This window comes from Haliotis asinina, chromosome 1, assembly GCF_037392515.1.
Source record: "Haliotis asinina isolate JCU_RB_2024 chromosome 1, JCU_Hal_asi_v2, whole genome shotgun sequence".
In the NCBI taxonomy this organism is placed as follows: Eukaryota; Metazoa; Mollusca; class Gastropoda; order Lepetellida; family Haliotidae; genus Haliotis; species Haliotis asinina.
Window position 1 is genome coordinate 60,937,277 of NC_090280.1, and position 26,168 is coordinate 60,963,444.

General features: G+C 41.5%; 1 protein-coding gene across 1 annotated transcript; it reads right to left on the reverse strand.

Moving 5' to 3' along the window:
* Nucleotides 1–477: 477 nt before the first annotated feature.
* Nucleotides 478–24,181, reverse strand: LOC137281627 (cytochrome P450 3A6-like). The gene is made up of 14 exons (XM_067812991.1): nucleotides 23,996–24,181; nucleotides 23,130–23,223; nucleotides 22,225–22,277; nucleotides 20,937–21,033; nucleotides 20,503–20,619; nucleotides 18,703–18,791; nucleotides 10,125–10,270; nucleotides 9,320–9,450; nucleotides 7,908–8,031; nucleotides 5,903–6,060; nucleotides 5,003–5,091; nucleotides 4,681–4,818; nucleotides 2,769–2,931; nucleotides 478–2,059 (listed from the first exon to the last, which is right to left on the reverse strand). The coding sequence occupies exons 1-14, from the start codon at nucleotides 24,061–24,063 to the stop codon at nucleotides 1,982–1,984; spliced, it is 1,545 nt and encodes a 514-aa protein (XP_067669092.1). The 5' UTR covers nucleotides 24,064–24,181; the 3' UTR covers nucleotides 478–1,981.
* Nucleotides 24,182–26,168: the final 1,987 nt, after the last annotated feature.

Genomic DNA, 26,168 nt, shown 5'->3' on the forward strand with positions numbered 1-26,168 from the left:
TGTGCAAACGGGATTCCTAGATAGTGTCGGCACCCATACTTTTGAGACCTGATTGCTCCCTGGAAAAACAAGTCAGGCCTTTAGGAAAACACGAAAAGGTATCCCGAAAGGCCACTGTGTTAGTTTTGAGCAACTTTATGTTATAATCATCATTAGGGATGTAGTATATGATCCAGAACAAGCACGACTGATGCCCTGGTTCATGTCCCTGGCACGGTGTCATTGACAGTAATATTAACGTCTTCACTGCCTTTACGTCCAGCAGTTTGTTGATGTAATGCATCATACAGCCGACTGACATGTGTAAAGTTATTACAGAAAATATACCCACCATATCCGATTACATGTATTACTCCTTTGAACAAATGTTGAGATTAGTGATAATCAATCTTACCCTTTTTGAACTAAAGGTATTTTGCATTTATATAACACAATAACACCTTCCATTGTACAATTGTCAAAGAAAAAGAGATAGAGTGAGTGGGTGAGTGAGTTTAATTTTACTCCGCACTCAGCAGTATTCCAACTATATGGTAAATAATCGATTTGACCAGACACCTCAGCATCGATCTGCACAACTGGGAACAATGTGTCGACCAAATCAACAGGATAGAAAGAGAAGTGACTGTTGTCTTTTTGTCAGGATGATCGAAAATCATGATCCATTTCATGTCAATATTGACGCTACTTTGGGAAGAGGGAATGAGTGTCTGTGTGACTGCGTGTGTGTCTGTGTGATTGTGTGTGTGTCTGTGTGATTGTGTGTGTGTCTGTGTGATTGTGTGTGTGTCTGTGTGATTGTGTGTGTGTCTGTGTGATTGTGTGTGTGTGTCTGTGTGATTGTGTGTGTGTCTGTGTGATTGCGTGTGTGTCTGTGTGACTGCGTGTGTGTCTGTGTGATTGTGTGTGTGTCTGTGTGATTGTGTGTGTGTCTGTGTGATTGTGTGTGTGTGTCTGTGTGATTGTGTGTGTGTCTGTGTGATTGTGTGTGTGTCTGTGTGATTGTGTGTGTGTGTCTGTGTGATTGTGTGTGTGTCTGTGTGATTGTGTGCGTGTGTCTGTGTGATTGTGTGTGTGTCTGTGTGATTGTGTGTGTGTGTCTGTGTGATTGTGTGTGTGTGTCTGTGTGATTGCGTGTGTGTCTGTGTGATTGTGTGTGTGTCTGTGTGATTGTGTGTGTGTGTCTGTGTGATTGCGTGTGTGTCTGTGTGATTGTGTGTGTGTCTGTGTGATTGCGTGTGTGTCTGTGTGATTGTGTGTGTGTGTCTGTGTGATTGTGTGTGTGTCTGTGTGATTGTGTGTGTGTCTGTGTGATTGTGTGTGTGATTGTGTGTGGTTGTAAGTGTGATTGTGTGTGGTTGTAAGTGTGATTGTGTGTGTGTGTGTGTGTGTGAGAGAGAGAGGGGGGGTATGATAATACAAGAGGTTTGGTAATGAGCATGACATATCTGATCTCTAATTATCTATATTCACAAAAGCATTATTTTCCGTATACATAAAACTTTACAAGGAGTAACAGCTGATGTAAGTGGTATGTCATTTAAATACAAATTTGTAGTTAGAAACTTTATTTATTCATTATGAAACAGAAAGTCTTCGTTTCTAAGGCAAACAGGGTCAAATGGATATTTAAAGTAAAATTCACCAAATTCAACTTTACCTCATTAGTATGCTTATCGAAGAGGTTGGAGTGAGCAGGATAGGGGATGGGGTGAGTATTTATGGTTACGTCGTCAGACACTTCCACATTAATTAGTGGAAGAGCTTGCTCCTTTGTCGCCACCCGATCACCTGAGTATGAACCAACAGGAGGTCACACAGGAGTTGAGATCACAGTTTCTCTCTGAGACACTCACGGAATCGACTTGCGAAAACCGTCTTTCATTCCTAAACAGCACCATATATCACAACATTTCTACAATCACAACTCCTTCATGTGAAAGGTAAGCAGTTCAGATGAAGATTCCAGCCATATTCCGCACTAATCACGTCGTTCAACACCGACGAAAATACGACATTCTGGTTTAAGAAAGCGTCCATTTTGCAGCTTTTCCGGGGCCTGAAAACAATGCAATCAGGTATACACTTTGGAATCGAAAAGAATTCTTTAGGCTATAATGAAGAACAATTACATATGAGTTAAAAAGTTCTCGGTGTCCTTTTCAGTGACTATTAAATAACACCCAACATACTACTGAAGGTTCACATAGTGGCGCAGTGACTCCCTACTATCAGACCTATTATCACAGACCTCCGCAGAAACTTAAGTTTCATCATCACAAACACGTCTATTCTGAAACATGACAGGATGATTTCACACAAACCTTTCAGTGCCTTTGGTGGATAGTTATGTGTAATGAGTTATATTGAGTACAAATGGTGGGCGTCGGAGTAGGCTAGTGGTTAAATCGTTCACTCGTCACGTCGAAGACCTGGTTTCAATGCCCGACATGGGTACAGTGTGTTAAGCTCATTTCTGGTGTCCACCACCATGGTATTGTTGGAATGTGCTACCACAAATGCGCCAATAATTACTATGGCCATACATGAGACTGAGGTTGTATTGCGCAAATCACAATCTCTGCGTGTGACGTCGAGGACGGATCCTAGAACCTTACAAATAAAGTTGAATTCGTCAAGGAAAAACATGCAGTTGAACTGTGTAAAATGGGGCGAATCCTAAACCTGTAGCAGGATTGCTGGGTCTTCCACAAGGAACCCTTAGTGGGGATTTATGGTTACTATCAACTAACGGCAGAACAACTCACTACTGTCTCCGGCGTTACAACAAATCGGAAGTTCTGCACTAAGGCCACTATCGCCATCTTGGCCTCCAACAACGCCAACCTCATTGCCACACAGTTTCGAGGCCCGACGCCAAATGGAATCCACATATACTCGTGTAGTTCGTGCTTGTTTTCGGGAAGGAACCTGGAACAGCCAAGCAATTCAGACAACCAGCAACTTCGTCATTGCTTATATACGTAATTTGCAAAATATGGTTAGATATAGACAGGATTCTCAAAGTTTGCTCAGGATAAAGTTTGATGATCAATCAATAGAGGTTGAAATAATTCGCTGCGCAATGTTTGGGTATGCTGTGTTCCAGAACACTTGCACAACATTAAAGTCAACGCCAGCTCATTCTCCAGACATGAAGCTCATAAAACCTCTGTGATCATTTTGATCGTCGGCTGAGACGGCATGTGCGACCACCATGATCAGAGGAACAGCAGTGCCGCTATGTTACCACTGTATGAAACATGGCGTTATGAAACGTAGCTTGCATTTGCATCGAAATGGCCAAATATCACAGACAAATATGTCAGGATCATGTCAACTGGACACTTCAGGACTGGAATCAAATGTTTTATCCTGAATCGACATACCGAGTAGACTTTATACATCGTACTGCCTGAGTGTGGCACAGATCTTAAGAGATCTGAGTAAGCCAGCCTAGCCGTAAATGGCCGTCATGGAACCGGGTGCAATCAATAGGAACCTTACACCGACCTTCATGTCCTACAAAGGGCTATGATGATATGTGTGATAAGTGTGCGCTTCCTGTATCTGTAAGTGGGACCTCAGGTAATTTTCATCCGCGTGGAGTGGTCTGTCCGCACACCAGAAGCGTGCTCAGAACCGCGAGTGCCCGCGAGGGCTGTGCCTGTTTGGGCCCCGCATCACCCCGCGCAAGATCCCGAGTGCGCACGCAAATCATCCTCGAACCTGCCACACAAAGTGAAACAAGATGGCGATCATGTTTAATGCATTCTTGACCCACTCGTGTTGTCCCGGGACGAGCCAAGAATCCTTCTTAGAGGTTACGGAAAGGGGCGAGTGGTGACGAATGTGTTTAATGCAACCAAGCGATTGCGTCTGTTCAGGGTCAGTGCGAGCGCTGAAGGGAAACCATTGCCTCTCGCTGTTCTGAACACGCCTCTGACCTCAAAACCTCTCGGCCTTGGTGACCAAACCGGCCTCTCACAATGACCTGTCCTCCAGACAACTGTACAGGAACTCGGCAGTGTTCTTGCTGAAGAAAGCAGCAACAGTCCTTCGGCAACCAGCTTTCAAGTGATTGTTGTCATCACGACCAGCGGATCTCATAGAACGGGAGTGAAGATGTAGTTTTGACAAAGATGTCTGTCTGCGATATTTGTTCGTTTCAGCAAGTCTATATATGTATGTCGTCTTTTTTTATTAACCATGTTGTCTTTTGATGTTTCAACTGATCCCCACATCTCGTATGGCCTATTACATTTCAATGTGCTGATTCTCAGCAAACTTGGCATGTTATAGATATGAAAGAGGGGTAGGTGGACGGGACAGAGGGAGAAATATGATGTGGCAGAAAGAGATGGATAGATACGGGAAGGAATTTGGTGAAAAGGAGGGGCGGATGGAGAGATATGGGATGTGGTTTAGTGAGAAATACTTATATAGTGAATACGTGATTAGGGGAGATGGATAGTGAGATATGGGAAGGGATTTAGAGAAAGGGAGAGAGAGTTATGGGACGTGAAGGGGGGTTGGGGGGGGGGGGGGGTGAGGCGGAAGTTGAATGGAGAGATGCGGAATAAGAAGGTGAGGAGGGAGCAGCAAGCAGCCCAAGTGATGCATCCGTCGAAGGGAGGTCACTTTAAGGGATCTGTTTTATAATAGTGACAAATCACATACCTGTCTGGATCAAATTTTTCCGGTTCGGCCCATAACTCGGGATCATGATGAATAGCATAGACGGGGAGGATAATGGGCATGCCGGCGGGGATGTTGTAGCCGTTGATGATGGTACTCTTGGCTGCAAGTCTGGTAGTCCTGGAAGAGATCCGGTTTCAATTTGTGACAGTTGACTGCCATAGGGGTTTCCTTGCAATGGATGATACGAGGTCAGAATAGGTACCCAGTGATTCATGTTGGTTTTTGGAAATAGGTATCTGGCATCTCTACTCACCTGGTTGTCGGGGGATACAGTCTCAGCGACTCTAAGATCTCTACTCACCTGGTTGCCGGGGGATACAGTCTCAGAGTTTCCATGAACACGTTCTCCAGGTACTGCAGCTTCGTCACCTCGGCGTACGTTGGCTTCCTCTGTACAGAAACATGCACACAGTATCAGTCCATGGAGGAGGTATCAGTCCATAGCGATGGTATCAGCCTATGGTGACAATATGATGTCCATAGTGATGGTATCAGCCTTTGGTGATGACATCAATCCATGACGGTGGTATCAGTCCATGGTGATGGTATTGGTCAATGGTGATGGTATTAGTCCCCGGAATCATGACTACCAATATTCTTCAAGACTTTAGTACCCATTTGATAATAATGTAGTAGTAATATATTATATATTTATACCGCGCAGGATGTTCACAGCGCTAAATAAAAATATGTGATGGAAGTGCCACAACGTACATAAACTGGTTGACATTTTTCAAAACACGTTTGTTAACACTGTTGTATTTTCTGAAGAGGAATGTTTTCAAGTCAGATTTGAAGGAATCTAGGATGTTGTTAGTCTGAGTTTTGAGCGGAGCTATGGCAACTGGTTCCATAGTACTGGAGCTCAATAACTGAAACAGCGGAAACCAAATGTGTTTAGTTTACGCCTTGAGATCACCAATAGGTTTTCATCAGCTTGTCGTAATGCTTTCGAAGGAGAATGTTTGGTCACCAACACTTTGTGGTTGTATAGCACTATTGGAAAGGTTGTTTGAAGATAATTGTTATATGTATGTACATGTACCCTCCTCGGAATATCTTTTAAAACTCAGTAGTCATTCACAGGCACTTGTAGTGCTCTTAAATGACCATACTAGTAGTCTCTCTTGGATCCCGGATCATTTCCTCTATACATGATTATCGAGTTGTACACTCTTTCCGCTGTCCAGAAAGTACTTACATTTCCTAATAGTTTGATTATCGACTGGTACAACCTCTCCTGGATCTCGGGGTGGGTGGCCAGGTTGTAAGCGGTGAAGGTCAGAGCTCTGGAGGTCGTCTCGAAGGCGGCGAAAAGGAAGATGTTAGAGTTGCAGAATATCTCGTAGTTCGTCAGGCCTTAAACAGATTCCAGAACCAGTCAAGACGTCACTGAGAATACCCTCAACCAATCAAGTCTCCATTGAGAACTACAACCAACCAACCAAGCCTTCGTTAAGATCACAACCATCCAATTAAATCTCCACTGAGAATACGGTCAGCCACCACAGAGAATATGGTAAACCTACCAAGCCTCGACTGAGAATATGGTAAACCTATCAAGCCTCTACTGAGAATATGGTAAACCTACCAAGCTTCCACTTATAATGCAATCAACCAATCAAGCCTCCATTTATAATACCAACACACAACTAAGCTTTCACTGAGAATACAACCATCCAATTAAGTCTCCACTGGGAATACATTCAACCATGCACGCCCTCAAGGGGATTGCAGTAAGTCAACCAAGCATTCACTGGGAAAACAGTCACCCAATCATGCCTCCATTTGTAATGCCATGACACAACTAAGAATTCACTGGTCATACAGGGGATCAAATGATGTATCCACTGGAAATGCAGTAAACCATTTAAGCCTTTACTATGAATGTAGTCAGCCACTCAAGCTTTCATTGGGAATACAGTGAGTCTGGAAGCCTCCAAAACACAGACAAAAGCAATCGTAACAGTAATCTATAGTCCGCAGATTACTATCAGTCATCCCGTACAGAATATATGTCACGTTTTTATGGATAACAACTTCTTCTTATTCTTTATACAAAGTTTCAGAGATAAATCTTGCTTACTTGGACAACGCAAGGTGGGCGAATGTATAAAGATAACAATATAATCGCGAAGACAATTACTTAGGGTTAATGTACAAAGATAACAATATAATCGCGAAGACAATAAGTTATGGTTAATATACAAAGATAACAATATATTGTAAGGACAAAGGTAAGAGTGGGGTTGGGGTTTAATGTACAAAGATAATATTGTCATCTGCGAACATTCTCCCGCCTTGTGATGTATACACATGTTTTATCTGCGTATATTCAACCCATCCTCTGAGACTGCATTCGCCTGCTGAAGGAGAAAGATTTAGCTACCAAACATTGTACCTTGAATAAAAAGAAAATGTTATCTATAAAAACGCGTCGTGTTGTGATGTTCGTCCGACTTCTACATGGCTTCAAACTTAATACAGGTGTGCTGTGACATCATAGTGAAGTGAGATCCTTCCTGTTGACGATGTAGTTCTGGAGTCAAGTAGCCTCTACAGTGGATACTGCAGGGAACGAACATTCTAATCAGCCAATGAACGCCGGAGCTTCTAAATTCAATGTGCGAGTGAACAAAGTTTTCTACTAAATCATATGTGTTTATTTCAAAACCAGCTTCAACGACCGGTTCTGGATGTATATAATAAAGTAAACTGAGCTGTCAAAGTTCGCTTCATTTCACCTTGGTTGTAATAGATCTGTTTATATAAGACTGGAAAAACAAACCTTATCTCACGATGTCCCTTTCTCGCCTGTCGATTACAATACCTGCGCGCCGGATTACAGCCCTTCTGATCACACCATGCCATATTACACACTGTAAACCTAGTTCATGACATACCAGCCAATTGTACAGACTGACGCTTTGATATTTGCTTGTGCAGATACTTTACCTTTACCAGCTGGAATAACATGCGTATTGGCGAATGCACGGATGGTAAATGCCTCGCTCTTTGTGGATCCTTTTCTGATTGACGGGGGATGACACGAGTATTGGCGAATGTACTGATGGATGGATATCTCGCTTTTTGTCGGACCTTTCCGGACTGGCCCGGAATGATACGAGTATTGGCGAAATAAACTAATAGAGAAGTACCTCGTTTCTTATAGTACTTGAAGTGAAGTATTGTTTCAGTGTAAGTACCTCGTTTCTTATAGTACTTGAAGTCAAGCATTGTTTCAGTGTCTTCATCGGAGTCATCCTCTGAGTCTCTTTCTACCCCCTCCTTATTGGTGTCCAACATCGTCTGCAGAATGTCCCCGTAGCGCTGTGGAGAGAAGGTCTTCATGGAGTCAGTTTAGCTGTCTGTGTGTGGTTCATGCCGTATGTCAGTTGTGTATTCTGTTTTCTATTGTAATTGAATCATAATTTAGTTCCATTAAGTACGATGCCTTCAGGAACAAAGAAAGTTACAAGGCACCCTTGTAGTGCACTTTGCTATGATGCCGCCCTGAATTTCATGCCATGTTTTTGCCTGAACGGATTTGTTGCCTATATGATACCCTTGGAACATTACCAAACTGATAAAATGCCATTTGTCAGTGGTTTAGGGAGCATAAATACTTTCCCCTGATTATAATGACAATTACACTGGTTGCATGTGGTAACACACACCTTAAATGGTTAACTGATATTACTCAGAGTAATTGACCTAACTCAACAATATGTTATCCCATGTTCCCGGGTGGATTAATACACTTCCTGTCACCTACAAGAAGTCACCTGCAGACCCTAAATGATGGGATTATAGTCATTCAATGCTAATGCAAGGAGTCATCAGCTCAATCACCTTGTTGATTGTCCTACCTTTTTATAATGGCACTCAAGTTGTATAGAGAATATTACGTGAGTGCCCATACCATACTTTGTGTACAACATGAGTGCCTTGATGTTGTTCTTTCTTGAGCGAGAGCGAGGGATATGCAGATATTTAGGCACGAGTGTTGTAAATATAGTATGATATGGGCACTATATAATATTTTATTTATTACCGAAGTCGTTAAATGCAGAAAAATAGACCCAAGCCTACTTTCAAACGTAGGTTGGCTACCCGACGTGGCAGCATGGGAAATGAAACTTCAAAGAAGAAGTAACGCTCTTCATGACATCACGACACCATGACCCCGATACATTCACCCTCATAGGTAATAGCATGCCCTATGTTATAGACTGTATGTCGTCTTGATCGCCGCGTCTCTCACTTTATATTTGATGAGGTTAAACCTAAAGACTAATTATTTGGTCCAATTTTATTGATAACAATTGGATACCAACTTCCATATTGTCATTCAAAGAAATAGCTTTCCTTGCGTTTCGGAAAGCCGAAATATTAAAATGGTTTCGATCTAGAGAGGTTGGAATAACGGAGGTTCCATTGACAGGATTTCTAATTAGTGGACACAAGTAGACTTTATGGATATGGGATTTCAAGATACAGGTTGTATCGTGGGGACTTGTTTGCGTTACAGGGGGCAGTGCTATAGGAGTTCTACTTGAGGGAGTTCAGGACATAGGAGTTCCAGCTAGAGGAGTTAGATATGGTCGACGTTACTCACCGGGTCTGGATTGTTCTTCCTGTCTTCGATTACCTGTTTCACCACATCACGAAACTTGGCCTTGTCTTTGTCGAAATCGAAAACTTTGAAGTCAATCTTCTCAAAAATGAACTTGGTGAAGGGAAACATCACTGAAATTCATTTCAGCAACGGCATTAGACTTCAGAGATGGTTAACATTTATGAAAGGCAGCCGTGAGTAATACTGTTGTACTGGCCCTCCTAACTGACAGGTCACGGGTCATTGTAATTCAAACCTCCCAGAAACCTCCCAGAAATAAAGGCACGCGACCAATGTCCAAAATATCATCAAAAGGTCGTATTTGGTATGAAAGCATGTGTTTGCCATTCTGTAATACGAAGGTTGACAAGAAAGGAGTCAGCCTTACAAAGGCCAACTGGTCGAAAGGTGCAACTTTTGATCATTATTTGACGTTGTGGAAGTACATCCATACGAAAACTCCATACACTAAGAGATGCACGGAGATCTGAATTGTTGTTTGCGTTGTTCAAGTCTTCAACAACGTGAACAAAAAATCTGATGTTCAAGTCTTGGACAACGTGAAGAACAATTCAGATCTCTGACATATGGAACACGGGCAAACTTCAGGGGCGTGCAATAAGCAGATACTGACAGACTGCTATTTGGACTCGTTCTTGAAATTGTGAATTTAAGTTCCATGCATTGTGAGAAATCATTGTAAGAAACTTTCTAGATCAGTTACAAAGAGCTGGGAAAAGAATATTAGATACGTTTCCTGTCCGTGTACTCACATTGTGAGGTGGCGTCCACTGAGGGTACTTACGTGTGAACATGTAGATTATGGGATAGGTCAGCGTAAAGCCACTCCGGGAATAGGTAGCGAAGACATTGTCGGGGTTGGAGTGACAGTCGAGATCGATGCTGAAGCCGGTGTTGGCGATGACGTCCATGGTGTAGAAGCCCATCAAACTACAGGGACAAAATAGTCAAAATATCCTAATGGTCACACTGTGGCGGCATGTATAAAATGTAACAGGAGTGTCCCTAATCATAACAATTTCGTAAAGGCTTTTTAGGCTTTCATTGTCAAGATCACAGATGATTTCGTTTATATAATTAGTTTATGGTACTGTAAATAGATGTAGTATGGTATTGTTAGAGTGTGTTATATATTGTTGGGAGTTGTTGTTAGATTATGTTCGGTAATACTATGGGAACAGGGTTATGTTCAGGGAAGCGTGACCAGGTATGGCCAGAGAGCTGGGGTGTTAATTTGTAAACAATAGAGAGGTGTTGAGTAGCTTGGGTATGGGAGGTCAATATAAATAGTGAGGAAGGGTAGTAATCTGCACAGTCAGCCAGAATCACCACTGTGTTCACCTGTATGGGTTCAACTTTTGTATGGGATTGCATCTCACGCTGGCTGGCGTAAGTTTTTATTATCATTATTACTTTTGTATTTATTGATTGAGTAGATGTAGCAAGAAATTGTTTTACTGATGTAGTATTTCTAGATATATGTGCATATTGTAACACTATATAGCCACAAAGCCATTCAAAATTTGAATGTTATCGTTCCACAAAAACTGTTCCACTTTCAAATATGTAAATCGGAGTAAAGTACATGCATAAAGTATAAGACATTGACACATGTCTTACTGAGTAACTGTAGTTACTTATATTGTATTGTAGTGTCCCGGAACTGGCCGGTTATCCTTAAAGTAAGGAGAGGGGTATTATCTCCGCCTGTAAGGAGACAGACAAGAGTCTTCCCTGTTGTACAAGGAGCATGTATCTCCTAGTAATGTGAGATGTGGATGGCACAGCCATCAACCATTACACAGGCCCCTTAAACTCCGTGAGGGAAACCATCGCCTGGGTGTGAGGGATACCACACAAATACCATGACGTCACCAAGTGGAACCACAGTGCACTGACATTCTGATTACATTGTAAAGAGAAAGTGTTCTCTCTGAGTGGCTAATTCCTTTATTGTTATTTAGTTCAATTGTTTAGTTTCTGATTGGGATTATATGTAATCATTATCTATATTAGTGAGGGTATTAGGATTTTAGTGTAGTTAGTAGTAGTAGTAGTATTATTAGAACTTTAGCAATATAAGTGGTAGACAGAACTGTATATGTAGCTAGGTTAGGTAATTAGATTAGTTAGTTGTATTTGCACCTGTAGAATTAGTTTAGTATAGGTATTGGGGTTACTTATATCTTAAGGGGAGGAATAAAGTTTTGCAAAACAAACTATTCTTCTGTTGTGGTTACTTTGGTATGTGACATTTTGGTGGCAGCGGTGGGATAATTAGATTATTTGTCACTATCAAAGGGAACCCTAGTTGTGTTCTGTAGCGCATTTGATGTAGCGTGGTTGATTGTATATCGCTGCAGAATCTTTGTGTCCATAAAGAAGGGTTAGAACATACGGCACCACTTCTGCGTCCTTGAGTGTATGATTTGGAATTCAAGGGTGGAGGGTGTATTGTGGTTATTGGTCAGTTAAGGCCATTGGTTCGTCGTGAACATTTTGAACATTGGGATATATGGGAAATCACCTCCGGTTTTATTCTTGGTAGGATCCCTATTTATTCCAGACAGTTTGACTTTTTGTGTACCCTGCTTTGCCCTCATACAGACAATTATGGACATTGACAAACTTATCAAACTGGGTCAGAGTTTAGGGTATGAGAAAGATGATTTGAGAGTGTTTGTGAAAGAGCAAATGGAGTTGGAGAATGAGAAAGAAAAGGACAGGCTCGAACGGGAGGAAAGAGCTAGGGAGCGGGAGATTAAAAAGTTAGAACTGGAGGAAAGAAAGGAGAAAGAAAGGTTAGAATGGGAACGAGAGAGAGAACGATTAGAATTGGAGAAAGAAAAGTGTAAAATACAGTCAAATGAAAGAATAGAACTAGCCAAGTTAGAAAAGAGTGCAGGTAGGAGAGAATAGATCGGCAGCCATTCCCAAGATGCCTAAAATGCCTCCATTTGACGACCACAATGACAATATTGATGCATATCTGCAAAGGTTTGAACGTGTAGGTACAGCGCAAGGCTGGGACCCGTCCCATTGGGCAGCTTACCTGTGTACTCTGCTGAAAGGTAAGGCTTTAGAAGTATACTCCCGGTTAAATGCCTTTGAGGCTGAAAATTACAATGCAGTTAAAACTGCATTACTTAAACGCTATGAAATGACTGAGGATGGATTCCATCAGAAATTTAGGACTGCTAAAACTGAAACAGGTGAGATTTTCACACAATTTGTAGTTAGAATTGAGAACTATTTCAACAGATGGATTGAACTAAGTGGTACACAAAAGACGTTCGAAGGTGTGAGAGATTTGCTGCTGCGTGAACAGATTTTGAATGTGACTGGAAGGGATCTGGGTATATTCTTGAGAGAGAGAAAGCCAAAAGACGCGATGGAAATGGCTAGACTAGCAGAGCAATTTATAGAAGCTAGAGGTACGAGTCATGGAAGATACAATAGACCAGTTATTCCAGGTCAAACTGACAAGCAGGTTTCCAAAGGGAAAATAGTCGAGGGTAGCGCATCAGGTAAACATGGTACTTGTTCCAAACAATTTGTTCCTATTAAGGAAAGGACATGTTACAACTGCAATCAAACTGGCACAGTGCAAGAAACCCAAGTTTAAAGTGGCAAGTATCCAGGTGAGTGAAGACAACACAAACATGTCTCTAATACATCCAGATAACACAAAAGTAGAGCCCTGCATACATGAAGTTCTAGATGGTGATGCAGCAACTTCAGAGGAGGTTACTAAAGCAGATGTAGCCTCAGGGAGTGTGCTTACCAAAGATCACCGCATGCCATTTTATCAGGGAAAGGTAAACGACACTCCAGTAGATGTGCTTAGAGACACGGGATGTAACGGTGTAATAGTGAGGAGGTCAATGGTAAAAGATGCATGTTTGACTTCAGAAACACAATCTTGTAAATTAGCAGATAGCAGGATCTTGACACTTCCGGTAGCATGGATTACTGTAAATACGCCCTTTTACACGGGTATGGTGAGAGCAGCATGTATGGACACACCAATCTGTGACTTAATATTAGGCAATATTCCCGGAGTTAGAGAGCCAGGAGATCCAGACTTGATGTGGGATAAGCAGGACATTAAAACAGTAGGTGCTGTAGAGACAAGGAGCCAGAGAAGAGTACGCCAAGTAGGCATGGAACCCTTGAAGACATTGGAACCTGTTGGGTTGACACTGAGTCGAGGTGAGTTCGTATCCCTACAACATCAGGATTCAAGTCTGAACAAAATAAGAAAATTAGTGGAAGAAGGTAAGATTAGGGAGACCCGACATAGTACTTCCTCTTACTTTGTGGAGAATGATATGCTGTATAGGAAGCATACTTCCAATAAAATGGACAATGGTAAACAAGTTGTACAGGCAGTAGTACCGGTTGGATTGCGCACACAGGTAATGAAGGTATGTCATGAAGCACTGATGGGTGGACATCTTGGAATCAAGAAGACTCTAGATAGGGTAATCTCACAGTTTTATTGGCCAGGAGTAATTGGTGATGTCAGAAGACATGTTCAGTCTTGTGATATTTGTCAACGTACCATGCCGAAGGGAAAGGTAAGGAAAATACCACTGGGACAAATGCCATTAATTGAAGTGCCATTTGAGAGGGTAGCTGTTGATTTGATTGGTCCATTGTATCCTGTCACAGACAAGGGTAATAGGTATATACTGACGGTGGTTGATTATACAACACGATACCCAGAAGCAGTAGCTTTACCCAGAGTAGAGACGGAATATGTTGCCGAAGCTCTGTTCGAGATATTCAGTAGGGTTGGTATCCCCAAGGAGATATTAACAGACATGGGAGCCCAGTTCACGTCAGGCGTGATGAAGGAGGTAAGTAGACTATTGTCCATACATCAGCTTACTACTTCCCCTTATCATCCAATGTGCAATGGCCTAGTGGAGAAGTTCAATGGAACCTTGAAGACGATGCTGAAACGGATGTGTGCAGAACGACCAAATGACTGGGACAGGTATGTACCTGCTTTGTTATTTGCTTACCGAGAGGTACCTCAAGAGAGTTTGGGTTTTGCCCCATTTGAACTCTTATATGGACGCACTGTGAGAGGACCAGTACAGATTCTGAGGGAAATCTGGACAAGAGATATACCAAATCCAGAGGTAAGAACCACATATGAGTATGTGCTAGATCTTCAAAACCGTCTTGAGGAGACTATTCACGTAGCACAGCAAGAACTTCAAAAGAAAGCATGTAAATACAAAAAGTTCTTTGATGTGAAGTCCAAGCCAAGAAAAATGAAGGTTGGTGATAAAGTATTAATTCTGTTGCCCACTGATTCAAACAAACTGTTGCTGCAGTGGAAAGGGCCATATGAAATACTGGATACCTTTGGCATTGGCAATTACAGAATACAGGTTGGTAACAAGATTAAAACCTATCATGCCAATCTACTGAAAAGGTACATTGAGAGAGAGGAGGTCAAGGACACAGCTGTATGTGACGTCAGCATAGCTCAACTTGTGCATGTCAGTGCTGGTCTGGTGGATGTCAAGGCTGAAGAGGTGAGTATGTTAGACATAGCTTCACCTTCTTTAGTTTCTAAGGAAACGTATCAGGATGTAGACATTTCTGAAGATTTGACAGAGGAGCAACAAAATGAGGTGAAGGAGCTCATAAGTGAATTCAAAGATGTACTGAGTGATTTACCAGGGAAGGTAGATTGTATGGAATATAAGATCAAGCTGACATGTAATGAGCCTATACGATCCAAGCCCTATCCACTTCCTCATCATATGAGAGATGTTGTAGCTAAGGAGATACAGCTAATGTTAGACATGGGGGTGATAGAACCTTCTCAGTCACCATATGCATCCCCCATTGTACTTGTGAAGAAGCCTGACTCGACTTACAGATTTTGTACCGATTTTCGCAAACTGAATCAGGTGACCGTATTTGATGCCGAACCAATTCCATTAGCTGATTCCATCTTTGCACGGTTACGGAACTGTAAATATCTTACCAAAATTGATGTAAGCAAGGCATATTGGCAGATTCCAATGGAAGAGAGTAGCAAAGAACTGACAGCATTTATAACTCCTGATGGATTATACCAATGGAAGGTGATGCCATTTGGAGTAGTTAATGCACCTGCAGTATTTTCCCGACTGATGAGACAAGTATTGCACAACATACCAAATACAGACAACTTCATAGACGACATCATAGAAGGAACTGAGAACTGGTCACACCACATGGTAAGTCTGAGAGCACTATTTACGAGGTTAAGACAATTCCATCTTACAGCTCGACCTTCAAAGGTAAAAGTGGGATATAAACATCTGGACTTTTTAGGGCACAAGGTGGGTAGTGGTCTTATTCAACCAGAAGGTAAGAATGTAGAAAAGATCCTAAATGTGGAGCGACCTCAAACCAAGAAACAAGTGAGAGCGTTGTTGGGACTGACCGGGTACTACCGGAAATTTATCCCAAACTATGCAGCCATAGCAGTTCCGTTAACTGATCTCACAAAGAAAGGAAAGCCAAACAAGGTAATATGGACAGAAAGCCAGGAATTAGCTTTCACTACGTTAAGAACCCATATGTCAAGTTTTCCTATCTTGAAACTACCCGACTTGAAGAAACCATTCTTGGTAAGAACAGACGCTTCTGACGTTGGAATCGGAGCTGTACTGCTACAAGAACAGGAAGGTGAGCGATTTCCAATATTGTTTGTGAATCGGAAGTTAGTAGATCGTGAGAGAGCGTATTCTACAATAGAAAAAGAGTGTTTGGCTATTGTGTGGGCAATACAGAAGTTAGAAAGATATCTGTATGGGAGAGAATTTATTTTGGAGACTGACCATCAGCCCTTAATATGGATGACCAAGGCAAAAATGACCAATGGACGAGTGATGAGGTGGGCCCTGACTTTGCAACCCTACAGATTTCTAATTCGTGCAATCAAAGGAAGTGAGAATGTTGGGGCTGATCTCTTGAGCCGGTGTTCACCCTAGTCATACTATGTGTATGGCAGTGTGTAAATAATGTACTCTCTGCATATCCAGATTATTTGTCAGCAGTTATTTCTTATGTATTACTGTGCTATTGTACATTTAGACAATTGTGTTTTATGATATTTATGCATTAAAACAAACTTAAATGTGATCTTGAGTGTAATATATAATTGTACTTGTGTACAATTACTTGAAGAGGGGAGTGATGTCAAGATCACAGATGATTTCGTTTATATAATTAGTTTATGGTACTGTAAATAGATGTAGTATGGTATTGTTAGAGTGTGTTATATATTGTTGGGAGTTGTTGTTAGATTATGTTCGGTAATACTATGGGAACAGGGTTATGTTCAGGGAAGCGTGACCAGGTATGGCCAGAGAGCTGGGGTGTTAATTTGTAAACAATAGAGAGGTGTTGAGTAGCTTGGGTATGGGAGGTCAATATAAATAGTGAGGAAGGGTAGTAATCTGCACAGTCAGCCAGAATCACCACTGTGTTCACCTGTATGGGTTCAACTTTTGTATGGGATTGCATCTCACGCTGGCTGGCGTAAGTTTTTATTATCATTATTACTTTTGTATTTATTGATTGAGTAGATGTAGCAAGAAATTGTTTTACTGATGTAGTATTTCTAGATATATGTGCATATTGTAACACTATATAGCCACAAAGCCATTCAAAATTTGAATGTTATCGTTCCACAAAAACTGTTCCACTTTCAAATATGTAAATCGGAGTAAAGTACATGCATAAAGTATAAGACATTGACACATGTCTTACTGAGTAACTGTAGTTACTTATATTGTATTGTAGTGTCCCGGAACTGGCCGGTTATCCTTAAAGTAAGGAGAGGGGTATTATCTCCGCCTGTAAGGAGACAGACAAGAGTCTTCCCTGTTGTACAAGGAGCATGTATCTCCTAGTAATGTGAGATGTGGATGGCACAGCCATCAACCATTACACAGGCCCCTTAAACTCCGTGAGGGAAACCATCGCCTGGGTGTGAGGGATACCACACAAATACCATGACGTCACCAAGTGGAACCACAGTGCACTGACATTCTGATTACATTGTAAAGAGAAAGTGTTCTCTCTGAGTGGCTAATTCCTTTATTGTTATTTAGTTCAATTGTTTAGTTTCTGATTGGGATTATATGTAATCATTATCTATATTAGTGAGGGTATTAGGATTTTAGTGTAGTTAGTAGTAGTAGTAGTATTATTAGAACTTTAGCAATATAAGTGGTAGACAGAACTGTATATGTAGCTAGGTTAGGTAATTAGATTAGTTAGTTGTATTTGCACCTGTAGAATTAGTTTAGTATAGGTATTGGGGTTACTTATATCTTAAGGGGAGGAATAAAGTTTTGCAAAACAAACTATTCTTCTGTTGTGGTTACTTTGGTATGTGACATTCATGAAATCGTTTACTTCACAGTAGGCTGTAGAGATGTATAGATTGTAACAGGACAATCCCTTATCATAATAATTTGGCAAAGGTTTTGGGGTTTCATTAAGTCGTTTACTTCACAGTAGGCTGTAGAAATGTATAGACTGTAACAGGACAATCCCTTATCATAATAATTTGGCAAAGGTTTTGGGGTTTCATTAAGTCGTTTACTTCACAGTAGGCTGTAGAGATGTATAGACTGTAACAGGACAATCCCTTATCATAATAATTTGGCAAAGGTTTTGGGGTTTCATTAAGTCGTTTACTTCACAGTAGGCTGTAGAAATGTATAGACTGTAACAGGACAATCCCTTATCATAATAATTTGGCAAAGGTTTTGGGGTTTCATTAAGTCGTTTACTTCACAGTAGGCTGTAGAAATGTATAGACTGTAACAGGACAATCCCTTATCATAATAATTTGGCAAAGGTTTTGGGGTTTCATTAAGTCGTTTACTTCACAGTAGGCTGTAGAGATGTATAGACTGTAACAGGACAATCCCTTATCATAATAATTTGGCAAAGGTTTTGGGGTTTCATTAAGTCGTTTACTTCACAGTAGGCTGTAGAAATGTATAGACTGTAACAGGACAATCCCTTATCATAATAATTTGGCAAAGGTTTTGGGGTTTCATTAAGTCGTTTACTTCACAGTAGGCTGTAGAGATGTATAGACTGTAACAGGACAATCCCTTATCATAATAATTTGGCAAAGGTTTTGGGGTTTCATTAAGTCGTTTACTTCACAGTAGGCTGTAGAGATGTATAGACTGTAACAGGACAATCCCTTATCATAATAATTTGGCAAAGGCTTTGGGCTTTCATTGAATCGTTTACTTCCCAGGAGGTTGTAGTCAAGAGTTCATCGAGTGCTTAAACCAAATGGACTGTTATCACTCAAGTCTTACTGTTTCATATCAACGCTTTTCTTCTCTTTTGCATATGTACCCATGTTTTTTACCATATGGTCGGAACATCTCTCAATCAGCTTCATCATCTGAAGACACCAAAAACAACATGAGCAGTTACATGTCACGTTCGAGCAGGATACACGGATGCACTTCAACAGCACGTGAGTAAAACGTCTACATATCTTGACTTTCAGATACCAAAAGTAATAATCTACTATTCGATTTGGTGTGCGGGCACGTGAGTGAGTGCGGACTAATGGGCTGTGTAAAGTTGCATCCCTTATACATGGACAGATCTATCTATCTCTCTATATACACACATATGTAGACCTTTCTATATTTATCTGATTGAGAATACCTGTACATATTGACCTCATTCAGAACATCGGTACACATCAAAATAATACCTGTACATATTAACCTTTGTAAGTATTCGTGTATTTTGAATGGCAACAGCAAAGTAAATAAATTAGGACACAAATATCAAACTTTGCATAACGGGGTTCATTGGAAAGCAGCGTCATGTTAATGTAAGTTTATATCACCACATCAGTACCGGTTGTGACCTCCGTTGCTTGGAGCACTGCTTGGCATCTTCTGCACTCAGCCGTAATTAGGGTTGGGATGCAAGCAGTGGGTATTATAACCCATTCATCCTGCAATGCTTGCTGTAGTTGTTGAAGCGCCTGGGATCGTGGATGACGTTGTCGGAGACATCGATCGCGATAATCCCACAGGTGATCGATTGAGTTTAAATCTGGGGGTTTAGAGAGCTAGGGAAGCACTGTAATGTTCTGGTTGACGAAGATGTATGCTGTATGGGATCTTACGTTATCCTGCTGGAAAATCTATCTCTTTGGGTCGAAAACGGGCAGGAGGTGACGCTGCAGGATGTCATCTCTGTAACGAATCGCGGTTAGATTCCCCTCTACATGCATAAAGTAAGTTCTTTGGCTGTAGGAAATTCCTGATCATTTCATCATACCTCCATCGCCAAATCTGTCAACCTGTGTGACACAGTAAAGGGCGTAAAGCTCATTTCGACGTCGGTACACTCCGGTTCTACAGTCATGATTCTGGAGCATGCAACAAGACCCGTCACTGAATCAAATTCTTTTTCAGTGTCTCCAATTCCGTCTTTGAACGTTCCTGCACCAATGAACACGAGCAAGGCGGTGATGACGTCGCAGTACACATCCAACGTAAAGTCCTCTTGCACGGAGTTCACTTTGTCGTGGGCGACTTGTAATAGTCTGTGGAGAAACATTCTTTTGTCTTGGGACATTTCTCGCGGTTTCAGTTGCTGCCAGGGTTCTGTTGCGCAGATGGACCAGCCGGATGTGACGATGTTGTACCGCAGTGGTAATCCTTGGCCTACCTCTTACATGGTCCCAGGTGGATCCAAGTTGTTGGTTTCAAAGTCGTGAAATAGTGCTATGGTGAACATAGAGGTGACGTGCAACTGGCGTGAATTACTTTCCAGCCTCTAGATGACCAACTGCAATATTTCGATCTTCAGCTCCCAATCTTAGAACACAGTTTCTCCAATTTGCGCGTGTATCACGAATTAGGGACAATTTCCAAGTGAAACGTGCATACATTTCGGAAAATGACGTGTTTAGGGTTACTGTTTTTATCAAGTGATGTGTTTTTGTGTTTGGCGACTGAGTACGAATTTAAACCTGCATTCAATGTCATTTGTTGTCAAACAAATATGTTTTGAGTTTTACTTGGATTAAAGTGCGTTGAAATATTACATTTCACCCGTGAGTTTCTTTTTTGCGAGACAATATTTACCTGTTTCAGTTTAGATGTACGGAAAGTGGGACTGATAACACATCGCATGAATTTCCAGTGTTCGTCGAAGATCTCCGCAATACAGTCCCTCACAAGCCTGGTCATCGGGCCGAAAGTCTGAAAAACAGCAATGAGCCACTGCTGTTAGAGCATGATGAAGAACATGTTTCAATCATGCACCATATATTCCTGATATATAACGGTATAGTGTTATGCTAGCACTTTGAAGAAACACGATGTTAGATACTATTTCCACCCCTAAAGGGTAGACACCCGGATCTGTTAGAAATCGCCACTGCGCCATCTTCCCACACCTTGAGGGCACACACCGTGATCTGGTAGAATTGACTACTGTGTCATCTTTCTATCCCTAAAGAGCAGACATCCCTCCACTATTGTTCCACTCCAACATCCGCCATTCCGAAATATCTTACCGATCTGTTGACAAAGTTGGAAAAGTCCTTCACACAAATCTGTTTAATCATGGCAGGGTCTGAGATGAGGAGTGAGGGAATTCTACCGTGGAACACGCTGAAACATTGACTTGAAAACGTTACGCTGAAACATTGACTTAAAGGCGTTGTTGGACAGTGATCATGAGTACAGCGCTACGTCCCTTTGTATGCGCGTTTCATGGTCACTGGGATTCTGACTATGTTATGTGTCGGTTGTGGGGTTATGCAGCATGCGACACTTTCAATGATTGAATGAGTGAGTGATTGAGTGAGTGAGTGATTGAGTGAGTGAGATGGAAGTCTTAGACGTTTACAGAGAAGTATATTGAAGTTGATTATGAGACTCGATCCTCAAAGAGTAATGTTTAATAATTGTCCTCTTCATCAATTATTTTAACATTTTTGCTTTACTTTCATAGAAGCCAAAGTCTTCTATAATTAGCGGTCATTACGAAATGACAACAAATACATAAACATGGTCAGAAATCCAACATACCGTGTTATATATAGCATCGTAACAGACATGACATATTGTATATGGGGTCATATCCTTTTATTTTTCTTGCCAGATGCCTACAGTTAGCTGAGATCACTCTTACCTCTCTGATATTATCCATCTGATTACCACGATAGAGTCAAAGTACTTTCAAGTTTATAAATGTAATTAGATTCTCTAGACTCTAGTTTTGTAACTAGATATATACATGTATACTGTATTTCCAAACATGTTGGATCATCTAAAGTAAATGGTTGGGAACAATGTCTTGGTTTTCGGACGACTATTAAAGATTTGAATATTTTGTAAAGATAGACACTGAATACTGTTGTAAAGGAAGAACATAATATAGAGGAAATGGAAGAAGCTATATGCAAACATAAAAACAAAGAATGAAGTATTTGAGCTACACGTATTTCCTCTTCACCCGTGAACGAGTATATAATCTAAACTGCATCAAATGTCTCTTCATAAAATTTTACTTCGTTGCCCTGGATACTTACAGGTGTGATTGGTGATCGTTTCCTGCGAAAGTCAATGATGAGTTCTTTCCTTTCCTTGACACTTCTTTGTAGGATTCCTCGTTGTCGAACAAGGTCCCGTTTCACAAAGCTCTCGTAGCGTTCCTACTTCCTATGTTACAGTGTCGGTGGTACGAATGCTACGAGAAATGTTACGAGATCTTAGGCTTACGAGAGCTTTGTGGAACGGGGCCCAGGAGACTGCTTAATGCTATAAAAACGGCAAATTTCACTTTGTCAAAGTACTTACCCCACAACACGACCATATTCCTTCACGAGCTGTTGATCACAAGCGGCCAGTCCCTGAGGAAAAACAAGAATGAGTGAGTGGGTGAAAGGGTGGGTGGGTGAGTGAGTGGATGAGTGGGTGAGTCAACTCTTATATAGCCGTATTTAATCGAATAAGGAACGGAATTCCAGACAAGGTGCATTTTGCGCTTACTGTGTGTAAATAATTACTTAGCGACGGGGACTTGTAAATTTGTGTCAGTGCTTGATTTTACTGAATGTAAGCGTTGGTATCATTGAGAGAAATGCTTTTCTTAATTTGAGAGAAGCGTGGTGTGATATAGTGCCTTTAAAGTCTCTGTTACATCTGTTAGTATCTATTGGTTGACATCAGATTCAGTCTTATTTGTAATGTCGGCCTAATGGCCCATAATACAGTTAAATCAATTTCCGGTGTAGATGGACAGTGGTCATTGGCGTTAGCTGGTTTTATTTCGGCAAGAGAATATTTGGTGTATAAATAGGGCAGAAGTATACATAACAAGTGGATGTTTAGAGCTTAGAATATTATGGCGTGAGATTGGCCCCTTCGATGACATATCTTTCACGGAAGTTTAGGTACTGTTTACAGAAAAAGAAAGTATGTTTTTCGTCTTCAGTTTGTGTAAAATTGCAGAATGTACAGTACAGCTCATTAACAGGCACATCCTGGTGACAGGGGATCTTATCTTTAAAGTCATTGTGGGCAATGTTGATATCCACTATCCACTTGTTGTTGACATCGTCAGCACACGAGGAAGAATATTAGGAAATAATAAGCAGCGAGTCTGTCACAGTAGCCACTCCGGTTTTCCCTCCCATACAAATCATACATCGTATAAAGTTTACTCTTAACCGTAGTGAACTTCTCATGGTATTAGGTTGTACCTCCTTCTTGTAGCGGTTCACGATACCAAGTAATCCGGGTTTAGGTCCTGGGATCCCCATCTGCTGGAACATGCCGTGAGTCCATGTAGCATAGCTGAAACAACTGCCAGGGTTTAATGAACATTTAAAGATAGAACCAAGGCGTTAGTTGTTAAAATAGATATATGGAAATAATGGTTATTATATTACACTGCTTTTAGTAATGTACCAGCAATGACACTTTGGTGAACACTAAGAATGGGCTTCACACTTTGTGCCCATGTGGAGAATCGATCCCGGGACTTCGGCGTGACGTAGCAACGCTTTAACCACTAGGGGAGCCCGCCGTCCCTGGAATCTTAAGAATCAAATTTGGTTCCGTATCATTTCTACATCCACAGGTATATATAAAGACGCCATGTTGACCTTGACACGCCGCTAAGTAGCGTCGTTCAACATCCGTGAATCAAGGACACACGTTCACAAACATGGCCCCATAGATGGATGAATTACTCGGGTATTTCCGGTTATTTCCGTTGACATTCTTTAACCACGTGCCACGGACGTTTGACCCTAACAATTAAAGGTATAGAGTGAAATGGGGTTGAACGTCGTACTTTAGAATATTTCGCTTATATTACGACGTCCATGCGTGTGTATATGTGCCTGCCTGTATATGTGGCTGCTGGGAATACCCCGCTCAGAATTATTACACTGACTCCGAACTGACAGGTACCCTGTTTTAACGTCTTTTTTAACGTCTTTTTCAAACGTCGCCGGGGATCTAACACGCGCCTCCCGCTCTCAGGTCTAACCACTATACCACGGAGGCGGTTTTGAACGTACGAAGTGATAACGCTCTCACATAGCCTGTCCCCTGTACTCACACGTAACCCAGTAGTATCACAGAAGCGAGAACCACAACCACAGCTAGTAACAGCGTCAACACGTCCATGTTGCCACAGTGTGCTTGCGGGAGGCCGTGGGCTCAATGACTGAAGACACGCTCGACCCTGAACACAGTGAAAGTGGGACAGGCGCTCTAACACAGTATTGCACAACCAGCTGTAAGCAACGATAAGGTACATCCGGAACACTTTATAACGCGGAGTGGAAACAGATAACGGATTCGCTACTGTATTCCCTAATCGTCGTCAGTAACCGAACAAGCGTTACAACGAGTATGAAAGAGTTACTAGATATGATTTTATGTCGTTTTAGAAGGTCTCTAGCATATTGTACCTCGAACGGGCATATCAGAAATAAACTTAACACGCTGTATGCATGAGGGGAATCGACCCGGCATGTATGGTGGGACGTGCTAACACTCTATCCACGGTGACATCGGTGTTGTTACTACGTACGATACGCGTATATCATCGGTATACATGTATGGAGTTTAGGTCTGCACGGTCCTAGTGTAATGTATCCCGTGGTTAGGGGTTTTCGACGATGCAAGACAAAAACGTACTTTTTGTCTTAAATATCATTTAAAGTTTTGATTTTGATGGCCTTGAGTGATAAAGATATATTCATCTATTAATATAATATTGATATTTATTTGCTCTTTACATAACTTCTGGATTTCAATTGTCAATGAAGCGTCTCACGACAGGAACTGGGCATCTGCCCTACCGAGGAAACGGTTTGGGCACTCCGGTGTGGCACGTACATTCCCGTTATAGCGCTAGCAATGCAATTGTCGAAATCACCTGAACCTCGAATTCAGCTCGCTTTGCGATATGTGTTCTTGAACACTAGATCATAAAACATATTGGACTTAGAAAATGGTTGACATAGTGGAAGGGGTAGAAATGGGTAAGAGTGGTTGCTACTGAGAAAGATGAAGTCAGTGAGAGGTGATCTCTTAAAAAGTGAGGTCATCAAGAAACAGGAAGTCAACGAGAAAGAGATGAGGTCACTGAGGAAGAGGGGAGGAGGTCACAAAGAAAAGAAGCTAACTAAGAAAACGGAGATCTCTGGGAAAGAGGGTCTCAATGAGAAAATTGTACGTCGCGTATATCCATGCCTAACCTTGTTCAAAGAGCACAAACTAAAGTCTGCCTGGTATTACCCCGGATATACCAAGCGAGCTGTGAACAGTCAGGAGGTTAAAGTTACATGATGTATTCACCGAGTACCCATGGGTGAACAGGAGCATTTTAAACAAACCACTCGCTCATGTACACAAACGCTTGCTTTTGTGGCAGGGCTGAAGTCAGTCAAGCTGCCAAACACAGTTACCCAATGGGCTTCCAAGGATACCCAGTGTTATTAAAGTTAACTTGCTAAACTGTAAATATGTTTGAAGGATACATTGCATATACAACAGGGATAAAAGTTGCGATGGTATGGGACCTTATACATTACCTGAAAGCATCTATAATATCTCTATATTCGCACCACATCATGGCCTTGCGTGGCCCATTACAATGACTGGTGTATTTTACCTTAAGTACTCTATGTTACGGGATCTTACGTTACAGTTCATCTCAAACAAGCTGTGTTTAGTTTGTTAGATGTTGCTGTAAGAAATAATGGTGAACGTAGAGAAGGACACCTCTGCTTGGGAACTTAGCCCGCCTCTAGTAAAATGCCACAGTTCTTTGTTGACAGATATTGGGCGTTCTCTGCTAATTAGGTGACGTGGGAGAAGATTAGACCGGAAAATTAGGTGGTGTGGGTACACTCCGAGTCCTTTAAGTGTAGACTATACATCCTTCATAACTACGTTCAGACCTCTAAGCGATTCTAAGATCTTGCACATCGAACTATCAATTACCTCCTTTACAAATGTACATTGATATAACCTCACGACCTAGGAGAAAACACTCCGTTAGAATTCAAACATTTCTTTAAATTCAAAGATTCATATTTCCTTCATGTCTCTGCCCATTAGCCATTGTCGCCTAGTTGAAATCGCCATCATCTGTGAGCAGAGTGCAAGTCCATTGTAGGCAACTTAGATCAAAAGGAAATATGTGTGCTTAGTCCTTGTAACAACTCTCTGTGAGCCGTGCTGAAGAGGGAGAACTGCTTTCGTTGCTTCATGGAAGTACA